General features: G+C 40.6%; 1 protein-coding gene across 1 annotated transcript in view; it reads left to right on the forward strand.

Annotated features, from left to right (window-relative positions):
* The window catches only part of LOC135550517 (ephrin-B1-like), an 80774-nt gene that overhangs the window by 51537 nt on the left and 7094 nt on the right, over nucleotides 1–22143 (forward strand). The window contains exons 3-4 of the mRNA XM_064981421.1: nucleotides 18276–18368; nucleotides 21501–21638. Of these exons, the coding sequence (XP_064837493.1) occupies nucleotides 18276–18368; nucleotides 21501–21638 (231 nt within the window). The remainder of the gene's footprint in view (nucleotides 1–18275; nucleotides 18369–21500; nucleotides 21639–22143) is intronic.

Here is a 22143-nt window from a genome sequence, read left to right on the forward strand (position 1 = left end):
TATAAATAAAAAAGGACCTGGTATTGTCTAAGAGAAGATAATGTGAAAAACATGATCCTGGAAACTAGTGTCATCCTCTCTAGAGAAGTATTACAAATCTGGAACAGACTGAAAAACGAAGATCAGGAAATGTACAGTTGAAAGGTTCTCTTTTTATCACTAGTTCAACTGGTCCCTGGATAGCCCTAATGGTTTGTTTCATCAGGAATAGATCCACATTTTCAATTGAGAAGGCATAATGAAAAATGTAAGGCCTATCAAGTGTATTGTGTTGCACATATCACAACAATGGCACTGGAGTGTAGAACCTTTGCTCATGGCTTAGTTATCTAGGGCAGCATTTCCGCTGCACTACACAGCTGATTCAAATAATCAAAGCTTGATGATGAGTTTATTATTTAAATCAGCTGTGTAGTTTGGGAAATGCTAATCTAGGGCCTGGTTTATTCTAAAAGAGCCTCTGATTATTTATTGATAGTCGTCGCTGGCCTAGACTGCACCTTGAGGGTGAGATCGGAGCCGGAGCTGACTAGAATGCATAAGGAAGTTGAATAGCCGGTCACTTTAGAATAAAGAACATATGATTCTGATTTTGAGGACATCCCTGGCTTTGATGTGCCACAGTGCAGCCACAGCTTTTGGAGCCGACCCGAGCAAACATTTTTCATATGCCACAGATGAAAAATTATAATTACCAGGTTCATTTTTTGTTTCGTAGTGGCTGCCATGTCAGAAGGGTCACGTTTCCCTGAGGTGGGGACCAAGGGGCTTTCCACAGTGGTCGCTAGTATAGTATGAAGAACATCCTATTCAGAGGTTTATTCAAATGGTGTGAGGTGGTGACTGAACTCCTAAATCTCTGTGTGACCCACAGTGTCAAAGGCTTGATTTATCGACAGAAGCAGTGTGTGGTGAAGAAACTAAAAATAGAAATCAGTCGTAGAGGAGTCTGTGACTTGAAACGCCTTCATTTAAAGGAGTCAGTTGTCTCATAAAAGATAGTATGAAAAGTTTAAAAGTGTGTTACATAGTAATGTATTTATTTTATTTATCCGTTATTTTACCAGGTAGGTTGACTGAGAACACGTTCTCATTTGCAGCAACAACCTGGGGAATAGTTACAGTGGAAAGGAGGGATATGAATGAGCCAATTGTAAACTGGGGATTATTAGGTGACTATGATGGTTTGAGGGCCAGATTGGGAATTTAGCCAGGACACCGGGGTTAACACCCATACTCTTACAATAAGTGCCATGGGATCTTTAATGACCTCAGAGAATCAGGACACCCGTTTAACATCCCATCCAAAAGTCAACACCCTACACAGGGCAGTGTCCCCAATCACTGCCATGGGGAATTGGGACATTTTTTTTAGACCAGAGGACTGTCCCTCCAACACCACTTCCAGCAACATCTGGTCTCCCATCCAGGAACTGACCAGGACCAACAGAAGCAAGCCAGCAGTGGTATGCAGGGTGGTATGCTGCATACCACAGTCTAGTAATGTACTGTATATCTACTGTATCTGCATTTTCTTGTTTTTGTAGACTTGTTTACTGCCTTGATGTGAACGTAATAAGCGCTGAGGCTTAGAAGCATATTAATTGTTTGCTCTGCAGACAACACATTTAATCGCAGGCTTTGGAGTTCCAACAAAGCATATGCTTTAGATTTGTTATCTTATTTAACTAGGTGCTGTCGAGATCGTAGGCAAAGCTTTCCTTTAGTTTCTTGGTAAATATCCAATCTTAGCTCGTTTTATTTTAAGTTTTTATTAACTTCTTACAAAGTGCCCAATCAGTAAACTACTTTCAATATGACTTACTAGTCTTTATATCAGTTTTCAGAGGATTAAATACTGTTTTAGATAAATACTTTTAATCTCTTCTCACCTTTCTCTTTTGTAGGGGTGGAGAGGAGAATGAACTTGTGTAACATTTTTATGAGATTCCTGTGGGGAGCTGTGGAGATGATTAAAGTTGACCTTTGCCTTCTCAGAGTGTAGCTGTTTTTTCAGTCATTGGTCAGCCTCTGCTTATTCAAACACTGAACCATCTGAGCCCCCACATGGATCAGATCCTCCACCTGTTGCCATAGCAATATCCCTAAGGTAGTCACCTTGACCTTTGGGGGCCATAGAGTGAGGCATGATGGGATGTAGTGATGTGTGTTATGTAGGGTAATGCGTACGCTCCCTGTGCGTACAGCAGAAACTAACACCAATTTTACACCAATTAATGCTTTCAGGGACTTTCTCACATCCCTGAGGAGAGATTGTAGTTAAGTTGATGCTCTTTCAGAAATCTCGCAGTGTCACATCAAGCTTGCAGTTCCAACGAACTGTCCTACAATCCTGGATCATGATTTTTTCCATTTAAATAAAATTGCTGGGACAGGTCTTAGAACACGCTCAGCCATTGTAAATGGTAGGTTACACTGCACTATTTTGGAATAATCTAATTTTGAAATATAGTGGACTTTTTAATCAGACATTTGAAAATGACTGCAGAAGTTGTGTTCACTTATACACTGAGTGTACAAAACATGAATGACATAGACTGACCAGGTGAAGCGACAGAATGATCCTTTATTGATGTCACTTGTTAAATCCACTTCAATCAGTGTAGATGAAGGGGAAGAGACAGGTTAAAGAAGGATTTTTAGGCCTTGAGACAATTGAGACATGGATTGTGTATGTGTACCTTTCAGATGGTGAATGGGTAAGACAAAATATTTACGTGTTTTTTGAATGGGGTATGGTAGTAGATGCCAGGCGTCCCGGTTTGTGTCAAGAACTGCAACGCTGCTGGGTTTTTCACGCTCAGGTTTCCCATGTGTCAAGAATGGTCCACCACCCAAATGACGTCCAGCCAACTTGACACAACTGTGTGAAGCATTGGAGTCAACATGGGCCAGAATCCCTGTGGAACGCTTTCGACACCTTGTAGAGACCATGCCACTATGAATTGATGCTGTTCTGAGATCGAAAGGGTGGGGTGCAACTCTATTAGGAAGGTGTTTTTAATATTTTGTGCACTCAGTGTACATCATTAAAATAAATGAGAGCAATCATAATCAGACCAGAGAAAAGTGTTGCTGCCAATGGGATTTCAAGCTGGATGTGAAAGCCCTCTTTTGTAAACCATCCATCTCAGTCCTGGCCAAAGGATCGGTAGTTGTGGAAATTATTTCTTGTGGTAGGGTTTCATAAGTCACTGTTGACTTTAACCATGCCTCAATCGATGAAATCAGAAGGGCACTATGAAAAGGTCGGCGTTGGTACTGTCAGATCCATCATAGACAGGGAGTACAGTGAGGAAAACAGGGCACGCCCCAATCTACTGCCATTTGTCTTGGCTGAGACATCAAAGACCAGGAGGAAGGTTTGTTGGGAGGATGTTTTTCCTCCACAATATTGTTGCTCATAAACAAACTATTGTTGCTCTATAATAAATAAATGTGCTAATATGGATATTGCTAGTCGCTCGGATTTTTTTTTATTTCCAACGCCTCTCCACGGGCCCTTACAAATATTCCTGTTGTCTACCTTTCTCATTATGTCTGAGATAAAGCTGTAAGCAAACACAGTGGGCCTTCTGCCTTTCATCCTATAAGCTGTTTCTAGGAATTGTTTAAGATTAGAACAATTTTGCTGAAATATGACAAACGACATGCTTCTAGGAGCCATGATTTGGTTTCTATGTCAATGATATGAGTAAAAAAAAATGGATGTTGATATCACATGAGTCCCTTTTGGAAAAATAATTCAAAGTGTTTAATATCCCTGTAGAGTAGATGATAGCATGTCCTTGGACAATAGATAGATAGAAACAGTGCCCGTCAGAAGTTTGGACACACCTACTCATTCAAGGGTTTTTCTTTAGTTTTTACTATTTTTTACATTGTAGAATAATAGTGAAGAAATAAACTGAAATAGCACATATGGAATCATGTAATAACCAAAAAAGTGTTAAGCAATTTTAGATTTTTCAAAGTAGCCACATTCTCTCAACCAGCTTTACCTGGAATGCTTCTCCAACAGTCTTGAAGGAGTTCCCACATGCTAAGCACTTGTTGGCTGCGGTCCAACTCATCTCAAACCATCTCAATTGGCTTGAGGTCAGGTGATTGTGGAGGCCAGATCATCTGATGCAGCACTCCATCACTCTCCGTCTTGGTCAAATAGCCCTTACACAGCCTGGAGGTGTGTTTTGGGTCATTGTCCTGTTGAAAAACAAATGATAGTCCCACTAAGCGCAAACCAGATGGGATGGCGTATCGCTGCAGAATGCTGTGGTAGCCATGCTGGTTAAGTGCGCCTTGACTGCTAAATAAATCAACAACAGTGTCAACAGCAAAGTACCCCCACTCCTTCCAACCTCCTCCTCCATGCTTCACGGTGGGAACCACAAATGCAGAGATCATCCATTCACATACTCTGCATCTCACAAAAAAATCCCCAAATCTCACATTTGGACTCATCAGACCAAAGGACAGATTTCGTGTTTCTTGGCCCAAGCAAGCCTCTTATTCGTAATGGTGACATTTAGTAGTGGTTTCTTAGCAGCAATTTGACCATGAATGCTTGATTCACGCAGTCTCCTCTGAAGAGTTGATGTTGAGATGTGTCTGTTACTTGAACTCTGAAGCAGTTATTTGGGCTGTAATCTGAGGTGTAATTAACTCTAAAGAAGTTATCCTCTGCAGCAGAGATAGCCCTCTGGGTCTTCCAGGAAAGGAAGAGTTATCTTCTGTATACCACCGCTACCATGTCACAACATAAGTGATTGGCTCAAACTCATTAAGAAGGAAATAAATTCCACAAATGAGCTTTTAACCTTTTCACACGTACCAACACAGGGGTGTGATCGTTCTACAGTGGTCCCTGTAGTGTACAATCAAACTGTTGTGATTAGAAGACTTATTTAGAACAGCCAGTTTCGAATGACGCAACAATCAGCATTTGAGCTGGCCACACATTTTTCAGAAACATTTTGCACAAACACAGTCCTTACAAAGTTATGTCCAAAATGTGAGCAGTTTATTTTTGGATGCACTGTTCAGACATTCACAAAAGTATCTACAGCATAACACAATCATCCAAACCGGAAAAATGTAGGCTACATTTGTCCTTGCGCTAACTGAGGAAAGATTGACGTAACACAAGCGGTCATGTTTGTATAACTCTCTCTGACAAACTACAATATGAATTAGCTAATAGAAATTACTGTTTATAATTAATCACATCACAGGTGAGCTCACCATTGACCAAAATAATTGAGTAAAACACTCTCTAGAAATTGAAAGTAATTAGAAGATGGGTAGTTTTTCTGCGCGCTGCCATGTTTTTTTCCCCCTCACAGAAACCAAAGATAATAAGAGGAGACAATGTTTTTGGTCTGTTTATAGTTTGCATGTTCAAGGGAGAGTGTCGTCCACCATCGTTCACATCCCACCATTCATTTCCGGAAGTTTACTCAAAGAATGAGTGAACCCTTACTCACCTCATTTTGTTATAACATATTTGGTCCAACAGACGATTATGTGAAACCCAGAATGCATTGTTTGTCAACAAACATGGCTACACACAGCTGGAATTAGCTTAGATCATCATAATCAGTACAACCTTCAAAAATGTATTTTACACACATAATATGTGCCCATTACAATCTATGCAAGAATCGAAATGCATGCAAACAATTGGGAAGTGCCTGGGGAATTTTGTCTGGGTCAGAAATGTCCCAAAACATAATTGTCCGCAAAAGTGAAAAGGACTATTTTTATGTCAATGAATGAGGAGGCGGAACACACCTCAATTCAAACTGTTCTTAGAAATTAAAAACTTGTTAGAAAATCATTTGAAATTGAAGTTGAAACAGCCTATAAATAAAAACAAGCTAAGTGCCTTGGTTTGTGGGCAGAGCGGATTAAATGTACTGTTGTACTGTTGCGTAACAATCACATTCTGAAATGGAGAGAACGTTCTAACATCATGTGCATAAAAAAAATAATGCTGGGGCAACCGTTAGAGATATTTGAAACTCACACATGAAAGGGTTAGGCACACCTGTTAATTGAAATGCATTCCAGGTGACTACTTCATGAAGCTGGTTGAGAGAATGTCAAGAGTGTGCAAATCTGTCATCAAGGCAAAGGGTGTCTACTTTGAAGAATCTCAAAAATATCAAATATATTTTGATTTGTTTAACACTTTTTTGGTTAATACATGATTCCATATATGTTATTTCATTGTTTTGATGTCTTAACTATTAATCTACAATGTAGAAAATGGTAAAAAAAAACTTTCAAAAAACTTGAATGAGTAGGTGTGTCCAAACCTTTGACTGGTACTGTTTTTATATTTTTTTGCTACTGCTCGACTAAGGCTGTTGGTCGGCCAACATTTCTTATCGCCCAAACAATCGACCAGTCTACTAAATGGGATCAGCCCTAGCAGCTACTTTATCCTTTCAAATGCACTGTTTTATTAGAAATAGAAAACATGGGGAAAATGAGAAACAAATGTGAAACATATCTATCACGCCCACCCAACACGCACAACCAAGTACAGATGTACACACGCACACCTCCAAACCATGTAATGTAGGTTATACACACCATGTAATAATTCCCTATACCAGTTTGGGAGCGGCTCCATCTTGTCCAGTGTATAAGGGCCTGATAAGGTTTGCAATATCTGCCTCTGTGTCCCACTGCTATCTCTTTGCACCGATGCATAAATTATCCAGGCATCTACTGGATTTTAGGAGGCTGTTTAATCCCAGTGCTGTCAATCCTGTACAGAATGGATTGTGAGACTTTAGAGAGCAAGTTAAGATGCCGTTTTTCTCCTTTAAGCATCCATTAATTAACATAAATAAAATATAAGGAGATAGTCAGGACCACTCTGCTGGGAGGCTGTGAAATAATATTGGTCGCGTACACATATGTAGCAAATGTTCTAGTGGGTGTAGCGAAATGCTTATGTTCCTAGCACCGAGAGTGCAGTAATACCTGTCAAAACAATCCATGCGAAGCCAAAACATTTCAAGAAAATTATTAAGAAATATAGAAATATTTGAACGAGCAATGTCAGAGTTCAGAAAATAAATATAAACACTGAATGTACAAAACATTACGAACACCTTCCTAATATTAATAATCCGATTCTTGATACACACGGGAAACTGTTGAGTGTGAAAAACCCAGAAGCGTAGCAGTTGTTGACACTCAAACCAGTGCACCTGGCACGTACTACCATACCCCATTCAAAGGCATTTAAATATTTTGTCTTGTCCACTCACCCACTGAATTGCACACTTGCGCAATTAATGTCTCAAGGTGTCACGCCTTGGTCTTAGTATTTTGTGTTTTAGTTTATTAGTTAGTCAGACCAGGGTGTGACATGGGGTTATTATGTATTGTGTTTTCGTATTGGGGTTTGTAGTGTCTGGGATTGTAGCTGATTAGGGGTGTGTGTGTGTTTAATAGGTTGGCTGCCTGAGGCGGTTCTCAATCAGAGTCAGGTGATTCTCGTTGTCGCTGATTGGGAACCGTATTTAGGTAGCCTGGTTTCGCTTTGCATTTCGTGGGTGATTGTTCCTGTCTCTGTGTAGTGTGCACCAGTCAGGCTGTATTAGGTTTCACGTTCTGTTTGTTGTTTTCGTATTTATTAAGTTATTTCATGTATAGTTCGTTTGTTTGTCTTCACTATTAAACATGAGTAACTTACATGCTGCATTTCGGTCCGACTCTCTTTCAACAAAAGAAGAACGCCGTTACACAAGGCTTAAAAATCCTTCTTTAACCAGTCTCCTCCCCTTAATCTACACTGATTTTGAAGTGGATTTAACAAGTGACGTCAATAAGGAATAATAGCTTTCACCTGGATTCACCTGGCCAGTCTGTCTTGGAAAGACACTCATTTTATGTACAGTTAAAGTCGGAGGTTTATGTACATCTTAGCCAAATACATTTCAACTCAGTTTTTCACAATTCCTGACAGTTAGGATCACCACTTTATTTTAAGAATGTGAAATGTCAGAATAATAGTAGAGAGAATTATTTATTTCAGCTTTTATTTCTTTCATCACATACCCAGTGGGTCAGAAGTTTACATACACTCAATTAGTATTTGGTATCATTGCCTTTAAATAGTTTAACTTGGGTCAAACGTTTCGGTTAGCCTTCCACAAGCTTCCCACATAGCCTCCCATAAATTGTGTGAATTATGGCCTAATCCTCCTGATAGAGCTGGTGTAACTGAGTCAGGTTTGTAGGCCTCCTTTCTCGCACACGCTTTTTCAGTTATGCCCACAAATTTTCTATAGGATTGAAGTCAGGGCTTTGAGATGGCCATTCTAATACCTTGACTTTGTTGTCCTTAGGTCATTTTGCCACAACTTTGGAAGTATGCTTGGGGTCATTGTCCATTTGGAAGACCCATTTGTGACCAAGCTTTAACTTTCTGACTGATGTCTTGAGCTATTGTTTCAATATATCCACATAATTTTCCTCCTCATGATGCCATCTATTTTGTGAAGTGCACCAGTCCTTCCTGCGGCAAGCACCCCCACAACATGATGCTGCCACCCCCGTGCTTCACGGTTGGGATGGTGTTCTTCAGCTTGCAAGCATCCCCCTTTTTCCTTCAAACATAACGATGGTCATTATGGCCAAACAGTTCTATTTTTGTTTCATCAGACCAGAGGACATTTCTCCAAAAAGTACCATCTTTGTCCCCATGTGCAGTTGCAAACCATAGTCTGGCTTTTTTATGGCGGTTTTGGAGCAGTGGCTTCTTCCTTCCTTCCATGACATAATTTTCTGTAATTTTCCAAGCTCAGTCAACTTAGTGTGTGAACAATTGTTGGGAAAATTACGTAGATGTCCTAAACGACTTGCTAAAACTATAGTTTGTTAACAAGACATTTGTGGAGTGGTTGAAAAACAAGTTTTAATGACTCCAACAGAAGTGTATGTAAACTTCCGATTTCAACTGTATATGATGGTGTGTATAGACATTTATGGAAGGTGTATGAATAGAAAAGGTGTGAACAGCAGTAGTTATTTAGGGTGAGCCTTGACTAGAATACATAATGTATACATACATTGTGTAAAACATTATGTAAACATTGTCAAAGTGACCAGTGTTCAATAACTATGTACAAAGGGTAGCAGTCTCTAAGGTGCAGGGTTGAGTACAGGGTGGTAGGTGGCTTGTGAGAGTGACTCAATTTCAGGGCAGGGTACTGGGCAGAGGCCGGCTAGTGGTGACTATTTAACAGTCTGATGGCCTGGAGATTGAAGCTGTTTTTCAGTCTCGCGGTCCCAGCTTTGATGCACCTGTACTGTCCCCCCTCCCCCGCCTGCTGTCTATGAAAATTAGTGGAGTATATTGGTTCAATGAACCTCCTGCCGGGTGCAGGACCGCATTACTTTTTTGTGTTTCCCATCAAACAATTTGCCAGAGTTCAAATCGAATTACAAACACTCTGCAGCACAGTAGCTGGAGACAAGGAGGGAGGACTCAAACGTTTGAAGAACCCATATATCGGTGGATAGTGTGTGTGTGTGTGTGTGTGTGTGTGTGTGTGTGTGTGTGTGTGTGATTAAGTACTGTAGGGGTTTGAGTTAGTACCAAGCAATATAGGTATATGATAAAGCTACAATAATCTGGATCCTTTTTATGTTTGTATCACCCCTTATGGTACTAAAGATGAACTGCTGTATGATCACAGGATGGCGCTACCATCATGCTGTATATAGGATGGGGGGGTGAAAAATGTCAGTTGTCCCCATGAAAAAAAAGAGTTCAGAGAGTATAAAATCCAACTGGCAGTATACTAAATATCACATCTGCACATGGGAGGGAGAATGGATGGACATTAAACCAGTTCAGTTCCAGTGTTGGAATGCTGGCAAGCTTCTCTTCTGGAAGAAAAGCGATATGTGAGGCTACACCATTCTCATAATGTGCAATTTCCACCTTTACACCAAGATTTCTACAGGAAAATAAATAAAATCAAGTAAATCAAGGATAGCTGAAATCAGTGTTAAAAAATGTTGGTTAAATTGACTCTACTGGGAATCATCTTAACCCTCAAGGGAATGATACGCTCCCTAATGTTGATAAATTATGGTTAATTGGGACAGAGTATATTTAACTTCATTAAGAGTAACCAGAGACAGTTAAATCTATTGAGTTATCCACATATGTGGGAGGGGCATTGTCATATTTCCCAGCATGCTCTGTTGCAGGTTGATTTTTCAAATTGTTTGTTTCAATATCTGTGTTTTTGCATTTACATTTGATTGTTTTTATCTATTGCTACACAAAGATAAGAAACACACATTTTTCTAAACTAATCCAATCTGTAAGTGGTTGGATTAATTGGAATTTAGTGAAATAGTTGTTCCAGTTTACATGGTGTTGGTCAGGGGTACTCAACTCTTACCCTACAAGGTCTGGAGCATGCTGGTTTTCTGTTCTATATGATAATGAATTGCACACACCTGATGTCCCAGGTCTAAATCAGTCCCCGATTAGAGGCAAACGATAAAAAAATCTGTGGAACTCGCTTCGAGGTCCAGAGTTGAGTTTGAAGGGTGTAGGTCGTCTTCATGTATGATATTTTCTTCCCTACCCTGATAGGGATTTTAATTGCAAGTTGTGAGTGATGTAAAAGTGATGGATTTCTTCCAGCAAGTTGGCTTCCAACAGAGATTGGATATCACTTTGCAAACCACCATAATGTGACACATACATTTTTTTCTCTCACAATTACACGCTTATACACCCTTTACACCCTTAGGAGGAGGGAGGTAGGAGGTAAACTGAAATAAAAATGTACTATGCTGTAGTTGATTGTTAACACAGGCAAATGTAACATAGCAAGGGAGTTGATTAAAAATAATACTGAGAAGAGTAAAATTGTAATTTAAGTTCATTTTGAGCAACTCTCTGAGAGTTGAATATTTACTCCATTTAGTGTCGTTAAAAATAAGAAAAAAAGATCAACACCATGACCAGAGGGGATTTAGCAAAATGGGGGTGGGACAATATAAACCCCAAAATACTGTTACATTTGAATCCATAGGAGTTGAATGAACTCTTATGATTTGACTGTGTAGGGGTACTTGTGCAATACCTAAATTCTGCCCCCTTAAAAAAAATCTGAAAACCGGTTGTTTCATTTTTAATTTGAGGGATTTCATTGAAAGTATGTAGCATAAAGAAAAATATGTGCACAGAAAATAATAGTTTAAATAAACATGTCACCATTACGTCCTCTTCAAGTCAAGCTTTATGTTTGAATTGCTTTCTGAAACTATTTTGATCCTATTCTATTTGATCCCACTCTACGTGAATCAGTTTGAACAAGAATAAAAAATGACATCCCCTCTCAACTATTGTATTCTTTGTTAATCCCTCTTTTAGCATGACCTTGAGAATAAAGAATCTTTGAAGGTGGTATTCAGCATATCAAATGTTTGTTTCCTGCGCTCAGTAGTTTCCCAATAAAGCCCTTCTGGTGTCTATTGAAGGATTGTATATTATCTCTGTAGTTTCCTTCGAGTGAAATCAGATACTCCCAGCTTGCAGGAAGATCCCGGCAGAGCCTTCCAGACATCGTCTCCTCTGTCACTCTGCGGCACCAGAGTTTAGGTTTCTGTGAACAGTGGTAGGGAGTGACCCAGAACGAGTCGACTGGGGTCTTTTCAACTCACTATTTCTGTCAGAAACGCCGCTTCCCCAAAGACAAACAATTACTGTGCCTGTGCATCATCTTTAAACATGGGTTACAGCTTTGATCTGTGCTCTGTGTATAATTACAGTTATGCCCATTAAACTGGGGATTTGGGTAAAACTAGTCATTTACTGGTCCCTGTCAAGCTCAGGCAACCAACCCAATACATTAATGAAGTCATATGGAACGGAATTAAATGTTGACTTTTCAATTTACATTTGCCTGCTGTCTGAGGGCTTTTCATTATTGCTACACCCTGGAGTGTTTACAGAATCTTGTTGTAGAAATACAGAACCCTGTTTTGTAAATATTGAGCTCGTGTCTCCACTCATAACCCACATTTAATTGTCTGTTCAACCACAGGCAACCTCTCAGGTACCCACTGGACCGTTTATTAGGTACACCCATATAGTACTGGGTCGGACCACCCTCTTTGCCTCCAGAACATTCTGAATTATTTGGGGCATTCTACAAGGTGTCAGAAATGTTCCACAGGGATATTAGTCCATGCTGACACAATGGCATCATGCAGTTGCTGCAGATTAGATGGCGGTACATTCATTTTGCGAACAGCCTGTTCCCAAAGATGCTCTATTTGGCTGAGGTCTGGGGACTGTGGAGGGCACTCAAGTAAACTGAACTCACTGTTATGTTCCAGACAATGTTTTTCCACTCCTCAATTGTCCAGTGTTGGTGATTGCGTGCCCACTGAAACCTCTTCTTTTAGCTGATAGGAGTGGAACCGTCTGCTGTGATAGCCCATTCGTGACAAGGATCGAGGAGTTGTGCGTTGCGAGGTGCCGTTCTGCACACCACTGTTGTACAGCACCATTATTTGTCAGTTTGTGGGCACGCCTTTTAGCTTGTACGATTCTTGCCTTTCTCCTTCAACCTGATGAGCTGATGAGCTTTTATCACCCACAGGACTGCCGCTGACTGGATGTTTTTTGTTTGTCGCACCATTCTTGGTAAACCCTAGACACTGTTGTGCGTGTAAAGCCCAGGAGGCCAGCCATTTCTGAAATAGTGGATCCGGCGTGCCTGGCACAGATTCATCATAGCACTCTCAAAGACTTGGGTCACTCGTTTTGCCCATTCTAATGTTCAATCGAACAGTAACGGAATGCCTCGATGCCTGTCTGCCTGCTTTATATATCAATTTTCGTAATCTCAATGTTGTGAGTGTGCGTCTACCCTAGCAACCACAGAGACACTCACAGAGCTGACAGGTTCAGTGGGAGAAAAGTAAAAAATGTGTTTCCCTTCATTTTCGTCAAAGCCCTGCTTTGGTTCTGATGTCGTGTAGTGAGCCTGTGGTCTCATTCTGATGTGAGGTGGGTAGGTGGGAGACACTGTTCTGGGACTCTTAGCTCCCATGCTGCAGCTGGCCCCCGGGATTTAAAGGTTGTTCTTAATATCATTGGCGGAGCTGAGTGTGCTGTAATCTTGCAGCAGCGCTGAAATATCCACTCCAGACCCTCAGCTTAATTTGTCAGCAGGCAGGTCAACTGTGCCTGATCTGATGGGGCAGCCTTGGGACTTAGCCACTCTCCCTTGAATCCCTAAAACAACTGCTTCTATTCCTAACCCAAATATTTTGCATCTTATTATCTTACTGACCATAAACACAGACCAAACCCAGTTTCTCGCTAAAGATAGTAAGTCCAAAATAGTAAGTTCTCTATTTCACAAGCGATTGACATTGTCAAAATATAATTTTAAACTGTCTAACATACCACAGTTTCTTACTTTTCAAGACTTTTATAATTTCCTTCTATTATGGACAGAATAGCTAGCTGCAATGTTTCCAGTGTCCCCTGTGTGTCTAAATGATGTGGGTCAGAGAGTAGCTGTGGCCTTGTCTCAGAATGCTGAATCCCACTCCAGTTTCTGTCAGTGAGGCTACCTGGCATAGTCCTTGGAACACAGTTATCAGTGCTCATCTGGGAGTTGAGTTTACAACAACCCTTTCTATCCCGCTAAGCCTATCACTCATCAAGGCCTTTTAAAGGTGCTTTGCGTGGTTTTCACTGTGCCTTTTTCTTACCATTTGTCCCAAGGTTTTAAAGTGGCGCGTCAGTGAAGGTTCTGTCTCCACTGAAACAGATTACATGAGTTTTTGTGAGACGGGGCAAAGCTCAGACATGTCAGATGGTGTTTGGGGCAAAGATGCCACTAGGAGTTACAGTGAGTTACAGGGAAAGAATACAGAAGCCGTGGCGTTAACATTATGGGCCTGATGTAGTGTACACTGGCAAGTTCTGTAATACTGCTAAATCAATATGTCATAAAATATAATTAAAAAATGAAGAATGAGTATACAGTATAGATTTTGCTCATGTATGTCAGATGTTGAGTCATGCATGCATAAGTACATGCTATTGCTCAGTGAACACTTGCACAGGACTGTGTACAAGGTATTGTCTACGCATTCTACAGAAGCATGCTGCAGAGCACATTCATTAAAATTGAATGCGCTTGGTCTTTTGTTTTTGGAGAATGTCTTTGTCATTTCATCTTAAGTACAGAGAATAATTTTTGGGACAAATCGTGTTTGCTTCTTAACATGGTGTGCATTGGTGAGTATGTGGGGATGTGGTATTGGCTGCACTCAGAGGAACATCCATAGCGTCATACAAACTGAAATGACAGTTAAGTTTGGAAATACTGTCTGCATTTTGTTTGTCAGCTAAATGAGGACAAACCACAGAGAATGTCAATTGTAAAACAAACTGTTTTGCTTCATATCCTCACCCACAATGTCTTACAATGAGTGAATAAGACTCCCTTCAGATTGGCTTATGTTTAAACAAGTATCTGTGCTGTTGCAGTTGCATACAAGTATGATAGCCTGCGAGACCATGCTATTTGTCCTTGGAGCAAAGAAAGAAACAATAATCAAGAGGAAACATGTTGGAGTTAATTAGAGGTGCTAAAGGAAGAAACCTAGAATGGCACACAATTTATTTTAGTCATGAAGCCTCCCTCAGAGAAGCCTCCCTCAGAGCCACACACTATAGCATATAGAGCTTATTCTTGCCAAATGAATTATGTGCTAATGTCTGTTGGCTCCCTACCCCCAGTGGTAAGGCTCCAAACAACCATGCTATGATTCAAACAGAAAGTCTCCACTTTCTCAAGGGGATTTTTATAATTGGTAGCTATACAGTAAGTCATTTATATTTTGAGCACCGTATATTAACAAAGGGTCCCATCTCAGTCTTATAAACATACCTAGAATTGAACAAGTTAGAATTCTCAGACCTGAACTATGCACTATATGATCCACATTCTTTAGAAATAAACAAACATTTGCCCTGATAATTTGAGGTGGTAATCTTATATATAACACCTCTCTGATTCAGAGGGGTTGGGTTAAATGCAGAATACACATTTCAATTGAAGGCATTCAGTTGTACAAATGACTAGCTTTCCCGAAATGTGTTTTTATCAACATAAATCATTGATCTATTGGGTAAGAAGGGAACTTTTTGTCGATACAGGCTGTCGTGCAAAAAAGTATCCCCAGTCCCTAAACTAATCTGCTGTGTTCAAATCTCAAGATGTCCTCCAGATGTTTTTGGTACACTACAGTACAGTTGGGGACAAAAAATATACCATTTCCTAGTACCCCCCAGACGGAATAGTTTGAGTATTGTCCTTGATTTTTTCTAGAGTTGACTATTATTTCAGACTTTTACATTAGAATACCTATTTTCCAGACTCGGTTTCATGGAACGAGTGCAGTAGCTTTGTTGAAGTTGAATGATAGAGACCAGTGTTGTTGCAAGGTAAAGATATCTTTCCAACATCTCAGAGCCCCATGAGTTGTGAAACGTGACCCCCAGTTCCCTTGAAAACAGAAGTCCGTTTCAGCAGCTGTGGAAGAGATGGGACTGCTGATGACCCTGCTTCATATCCTGTGTTAAATTATGTTTCCTAGTTCAAAGGTTGGCCTTGACAGTCCTGGAACCAACTATGAGTTTACTCATTGCAGTGACAAACAATTATACAGTGTTTACAATAATAACAGACAACTGCAATGCATGTTATAAAATTCCCTTATCCTTTCTCAGTGATGCTGTGATTTCCTGTCCTGGAATCTAAGTGTTTCTCTGATGTGCAACATAGTGGCCTATAATTGGAGGCCTTGTTGGATAGTTGTATCTCTGCTCTGCTTCTCGCGGGCACGGTGGCATGCTCACATTGTGCATGATGACTCGGTCGGAGCCTGGCACCTCTCCCAGGCCCATGCATCTTAATAGTTGTGACATCATTCACGGCAGCGGGGCTTTCTCCCACTCACTGCCTCAACTTTCCACTAACAGAGCGTTAAGGATCCGCTCAATTTTTTTTGTAACGCAATTTGTTCTTGGGGTTAAGTGCTGTAAGCTATCGATTGCTCATGTTTTTCTCACATCCGTTCTCATTTCATGAGTGCTCAAAACCTAATAAGACAAGCCCACTTTTTCAACGACAAAGTTTAAAAAGGCATCTGTCAAATGAGGGGTTCTATTTGTGGAATACTGGACAGATATAGGATGTATGAGACAGTTGGTTTCTGAGAAACATGGTAAGTCTATTTGGTGGTTAATGCAATCAGCAAATACTAATGAATTGTGTCTAGGGTTTTGCTTCTCTTGCTCCATCAAACCGTTCAAGGTTAGCTTGTCACTTTTATTTAAACCCAACATTAGTTTGCTGGAGCCTCTCTCGACTGACAAAGAAGTCTCATTTAGTGGTAGTAGTAGTAAAAGTGTTACAGAAAGTACCCTGCATGATATAGCATGCAATGTGAATGAGACAGTCAGGTAATGTAATCAGCTAAGGTCGCGGCTTGTAGGTAGACGAGGCTAGGTTCCACGTTTATTCCCTGCATTGGCCAATAGTCAATGAGATTGTCTTTTCGCTGTACTTCTCAAGCTCCTTAACTTAATGAATCCCTTTCCATTATAATATTATAATGTCTCTTCATTGGCCATACTGTACGGCTGTCAGTATATGCAGGGTGTCATTAGTGAAATGTCATCAATATAAGCTCCTTTAAGCTTTGCCTGTAAAACAAAATAATTAAAATTCTCATGTTATTCTATCTGGCTGCTCCATAAGAAGAAATTGCTAATCCAAAATGTTTGTCATGAGCCCGGTTTTATGTGTCCTCTGTCTTCTAATTGCATCCTTGAAGAATGAAAAAACAAAATGTGTGAAAGAAAGAGTGAAATCAGGTTCACATGCCTCCCATTCTGTGTTGTTGAGCGGTTGGTGATTTAAGCCAGTGGTGTGGTGGGATACCTCTGCTGGAGCAGCGCCACATGCCCCATTCTCACCGGCCCACAGCCATTGTGCCTGGGCTCCACTGAGAGGGGCTTTGATTCTCCTGGAGAGGGACCTTATTAGTCAAACACTCTCCTACATGGCAACTCATTCATGACTCTTAATGAGAGAGGAATCTGGACCAGCTAATAAGGTGGCCGTCCCTTTAGTGCCATGTGAGGGGGAGAATGGAGCAGATGGAGAAAAAAGCGGAGGTTTCTGGAGGTAAAAATACCCACGGAGCAGGTCTGAAAAGAATCACACAGGGCAGGGCGGACCCCAGCTTTCACTGGCATGGAAACCACCTCCTCGTATATATGGGCTGAAAGCATTATTGAGAACCCGATCCATATTCACACTCCTTGGTCTTTTCTGTCCCAACTTAGAATAGAGAGTGCCAATTGCGCCCCGTTTCTGTGACTTAAGTCCTTGGGAAGCGAAGCTGACAGAAGCAACACAGGGCGACAGAGATCCTATTGACCTCCCCTGTCCCCCGGCCTCCTCAGCTCCCCTCAGTGGATATTGATTTGAAGGAAAGCCCCTCAGAGATAAGGGCTGCAGGCCATTGTGCCACCCAGTCTCTAATTACAGGACATGCCGAAAGAGAAAGCTAAGCCCCTGGCATTTGCAGCTTGCGATAATTGCTTCTGGCATAACATGCCTTGCCAAATGTTTGGTACATTGCTTCAGCAAAAAGGAAAGAACAAAAACCTGTTTTAAAGAGGAGGGGGAGAGATAGAGGAGGAGGTGGGTAAAAGTGATTACCACATATACATTTTTTGGACTGTGCACTGTGCACACCTCCCTCTCTCCACATGTATGATTTCAGCAGTGTTTTGAAGGCCACCACATTCCCTTGGGATCAGATTACTATCACAGCCATGTCTTAGTAGGAGGAGACACCACTTTTCATCATCCATTTCCTTCCCTATGTACAGATATAAGCAGCACCTTCAAAAATAATAGAGCCTTGTTTTTATATGGTGCCACAGCCTGAGGGGACATTACCAGTGTGCGGTTTAGAAAATGAACCTGTTGTAAGCAATATATACAGCTTGATGTTAAAAAGTATTTTCTCAGCGCAAGTGGTTAGATTGTATCTTATGAAGCAAATATATTTTCTCTTCATGAATGAACAATCAAGCCATACATTAATTCTGAGTGGCTGTAATTATTATTTATGTTCCAACACTGTTTCCTGTCTCATCACAGCCACGTCGAATGGGACCCTGGAGGGTCTAGAGAACAGGGAAGGAGGGGTCTGCAACACCCTCTCCATGAAGATCGTCATGAAAGTGGGCCAGGGTAAGTAAGCATCTCGATGCGGGCTGGCAGGAATGCCAGAAAAACAGTAAAAGGCAGTCGCAATAGAGCCAGGCAGGATATAAGTATGGATGAGTGATAATGAAAGCTTTGTATGGGGACTGTCATGACTGCAGTGCAAGAGGAACGTTTCATGAGCTATTGTTCATAAAGCCAGACACCCTGGGCGTGGGGTTTTACAGTGGGATACTCCGCTGCTCACAGTGTGTGGAGAGTCGCCCAGTGACTTCATCGCTCATAAAATAAGGGCCTCAGACATCACATTTCACTCCATTCTTTACTTTTCTTTTTTGAGAAGGGAAAGATGAAACAAAGAAAAGCTATTGTGTAAATACAGATGGACACACTGAAACACTTTCTCACACATACCAAAAGAACTCACTCACACAATGACAAATTAAAGCTGTGGAAAACATAGAGGACATTCCATAGAGCATGTTATGGACTACCCGTTGTCCTATAACTTAGACTGTCTGTTGGTCTAAGATGAATGAGATTGCTTTGCCTGAAGAGCCCAGGTTTCTCACACACTGTCACTCTTAAATTTGAACTTTGTCTCTCACAGTGTCACAAACTCAAATAAGTGTTAACATTGTTTTCCAAATGAGGCAGCAGCCTTAACATAATGTCAATGTACTGAGATAAGTGGGGCAAGAGTTTCCAGGCATTCTACACTGGTGTGGGCTGTCTAATCTGCCATGGCATGTCCCCACTAGCTTTTAGAAATAACACTGTGCAACATGTATACGCATTTGTCTCAATACATAATCATGCTGACAGTGGATTACGAGGCCAACACAAACCAATTCAACACAAATCAATGTGATGAAGGAATAAAGACGTTTACCACACGCACCATCAGCCGTGTGGAACAGATGAGACCACTGGAAAAACCCAGGTTCTCCATATATATGCATCAGTCAGCACAGTCAGCACATGCACTCTCCCTCTCCTTAAATCCTCACTGATATATTGGCCCACGCTCCAAAAGGGTTCTTAGGCTGGAGAACCCTTTTTGGCTCCATGTAGAACCCTCTGTGGAAAGGGTTCTTCATGGAACCCAAAATAGTTCAACTTGGAAAGGGTTCTTTAAAAGGGTTCTGCTATGGGGACAGCCAAAGAACCCTTTTAGGTTCTTTGGAAGAGTGGAGCTAGGTCTCTAAAGAGACCTTTGCTTGGCCAGCCGTCATGCTAGGAGTGGCAGGGTCAGTCTTAATCACTGCCCTCGTCAGCGTCCACACATCCAAAACAAACAAACCACAAAGGGAGGGTCTGCCGATAAGACTCTTATTCTACAGATAGGGATTATTTGTATAGCTGACCTTAGATAATAATTATCATAGTTGGCTTGACATTCCTTTTGTCTTTCTCAAGACTTGTTTGCGTAAATCTGTGTTTAATGCACAAGATGCCCATTATGTTAGAAGCTAGGAAACAGTAAAAAGATTATAGATGTCATTAACTGTGCTGTCTTGTGCAGGTAGTTACGATTGGAATGCAACGGTTTATTTCTTTAGGATTTGGAGCAATGACGTTACCGACCCTAGGTCATAGTACATTCATCTGCGTGTTTGCTGAAGGATTGGGTCCTATTTTCAGCCACTGAGTCATAGCAACTCTGTTGCCACAAATATTGTAGACACAGAGAAACGGTTTACATACAATAAAGTAAGGAAGAAACGGTATCGTTTCTTTGCTTTTATTACACTGACTCATCCAGGGCAACGGTCACTAAAGTATGATTGTTAACAACACACAAAGCAACATGAACAAATTTTATATTATCAGAAGAGGATACATACAGTAAGCTATAAACCCTTTTGTACAAAAAAAGAAGTAATTCCTATATTTTTCATGGAGAGAACTTTATCTCTAACAAAATGCCTTTGTTAACATAAATGGCAATGATTGGAGACGATCATATGACCAATATCTGGATATATAGCAGACTGTTAATCTGCTGATACACTTCCTCATACTGAGTCACTCTTGTATTACTGCACACTATGAGATTTGATTTATTGATTTGTATATGAACATTGAATTTTATGCAATTATAAGATGACTATTCACCCATGAAATGAGATTGTATGGCACCGTATGCTGGGTAGTTTAAAGGGAGGCTGATGGCTTTGATGGACTCTCTCTTATCTGCAGACAAAGCTTTCAAAATGTTAGTATAATGAGAAAGAGCCAGGCCTGTCGATGTTTGAAACTCAGGTGAATTGGTCACATTTATATTAGCATGGGGGTGTGTAATGTCTTTATAAAACAAGCTGTCATGTTAAAATGTGTGATATTGTCTTTGGGATGGAGATTCTTTAGTGGTTGTTGACATATGCATTTGTTGTGTTGCACGTTAGAAACTAGCACTCAGCACTCAGCAGTAGCAGACAGCACACCACCAAAGCGTCTGGAACAATAGTTCTCTTAACTGTAATCAAACATGCAAACTGAGGGTGCAGTTTAGGTTATACATAGCACACTGTAGCAGCAAAATGAGCTGGGTTAAATTAATGAATATCTGTCGCTATGCCTTTATAAATACTGTGTTAATAACCAAAGAGAAAACACCTCCATTAGGGCTCTTAAAATGCAATTCTAAAAATAGAACAATTGGACATTTAGAATATTTTCTATAAACTATTACAGTAAAATAATTCCAAGATCTCTAAGTTCTCTTGGAAGGAGGGGCAGTAAAACTCATATGCACACTTCAATAATATTCCAGTCAATGAAATCTCCCTTAATGCCAGTGTATCCCCGTAGACTTCTGCATGGCATCGATGAGACCCAGGATAACCATGAAAAAAGTAACAAATGCATTTTTGTCAGGAGACAAGTTACATAATTTTTTTATAGCTTAATTTGGCAAGGTATAGCAGATACTGTCATGCATGTCTCAAAATATGACATCATGACTTGTCCGTTTTTAAATTGAAAAGTGTGCCATCGACTACTTTGAAGAAATTGAGTTCAAAGGAACTGATAAATATGGCTCCCATTCCAAACTCCATTTTCAAATCTTTAATGGAAAATTATAAAAAGAGCAACAGAATTTACAATATTCACATTAGAATCTAACTTTGTTGACTTTCTTCATCTAAATTGCAGACCCAAACACAGTTGTACCAGACCCAGTTATAACAGACAAGCCAAGCCAAGACCAGGACAACACTGTGAAGGAGACAACCACCAGCCCATATAAGAAAAAGGGGGGCAGTGGTGGGGCTGTGGAGCCAGGCAACAAAGGTGAGGATGCTCAAACTTGTGGGAAAAGGAATATTTGTCTCAGTATGAGCCCTGTTTCCTTGTTTTGTGTTATAGTCCTCATTATCAGTGGATTGGACTGTAACCTTCAATGCCAAAAGGTCATGGTTTTGCTTCCAATACTGTATCCCACATTGTAAAACCATTTGTAACTGCATTTTATAAGTACAATGCTTCCCCACGTCTGCCACACACATATTCTCTTAGTCCAGGGGAGGCTGGTGGGAGGAGCTATAGGAGGATTGGCTCATTGTAAAGACGGGAAACTAATAAAGGAACACTAACAAACACATCAAACGTATGGGAACCACGTGTGACTCCATTGATTCCATTCAAGCTATTACAATAAGCCTGTCCTGCTATAGCTCCACCCACCAGCATCCTCTGTTTCGCACGCATGCACAAACACATGCACAAAAGTATTATATTTTTCCATTTTGGTTTGAGAAAGCTACACTAATCTACCTTTTTAATTATGCTGAGTAGT

Source organism: Oncorhynchus masou, chromosome 12 (genome assembly GCF_036934945.1).
Source record: "Oncorhynchus masou masou isolate Uvic2021 chromosome 12, UVic_Omas_1.1, whole genome shotgun sequence".
NCBI lineage: Eukaryota > Metazoa > Chordata > Actinopteri > Salmoniformes > Salmonidae > Oncorhynchus > Oncorhynchus masou.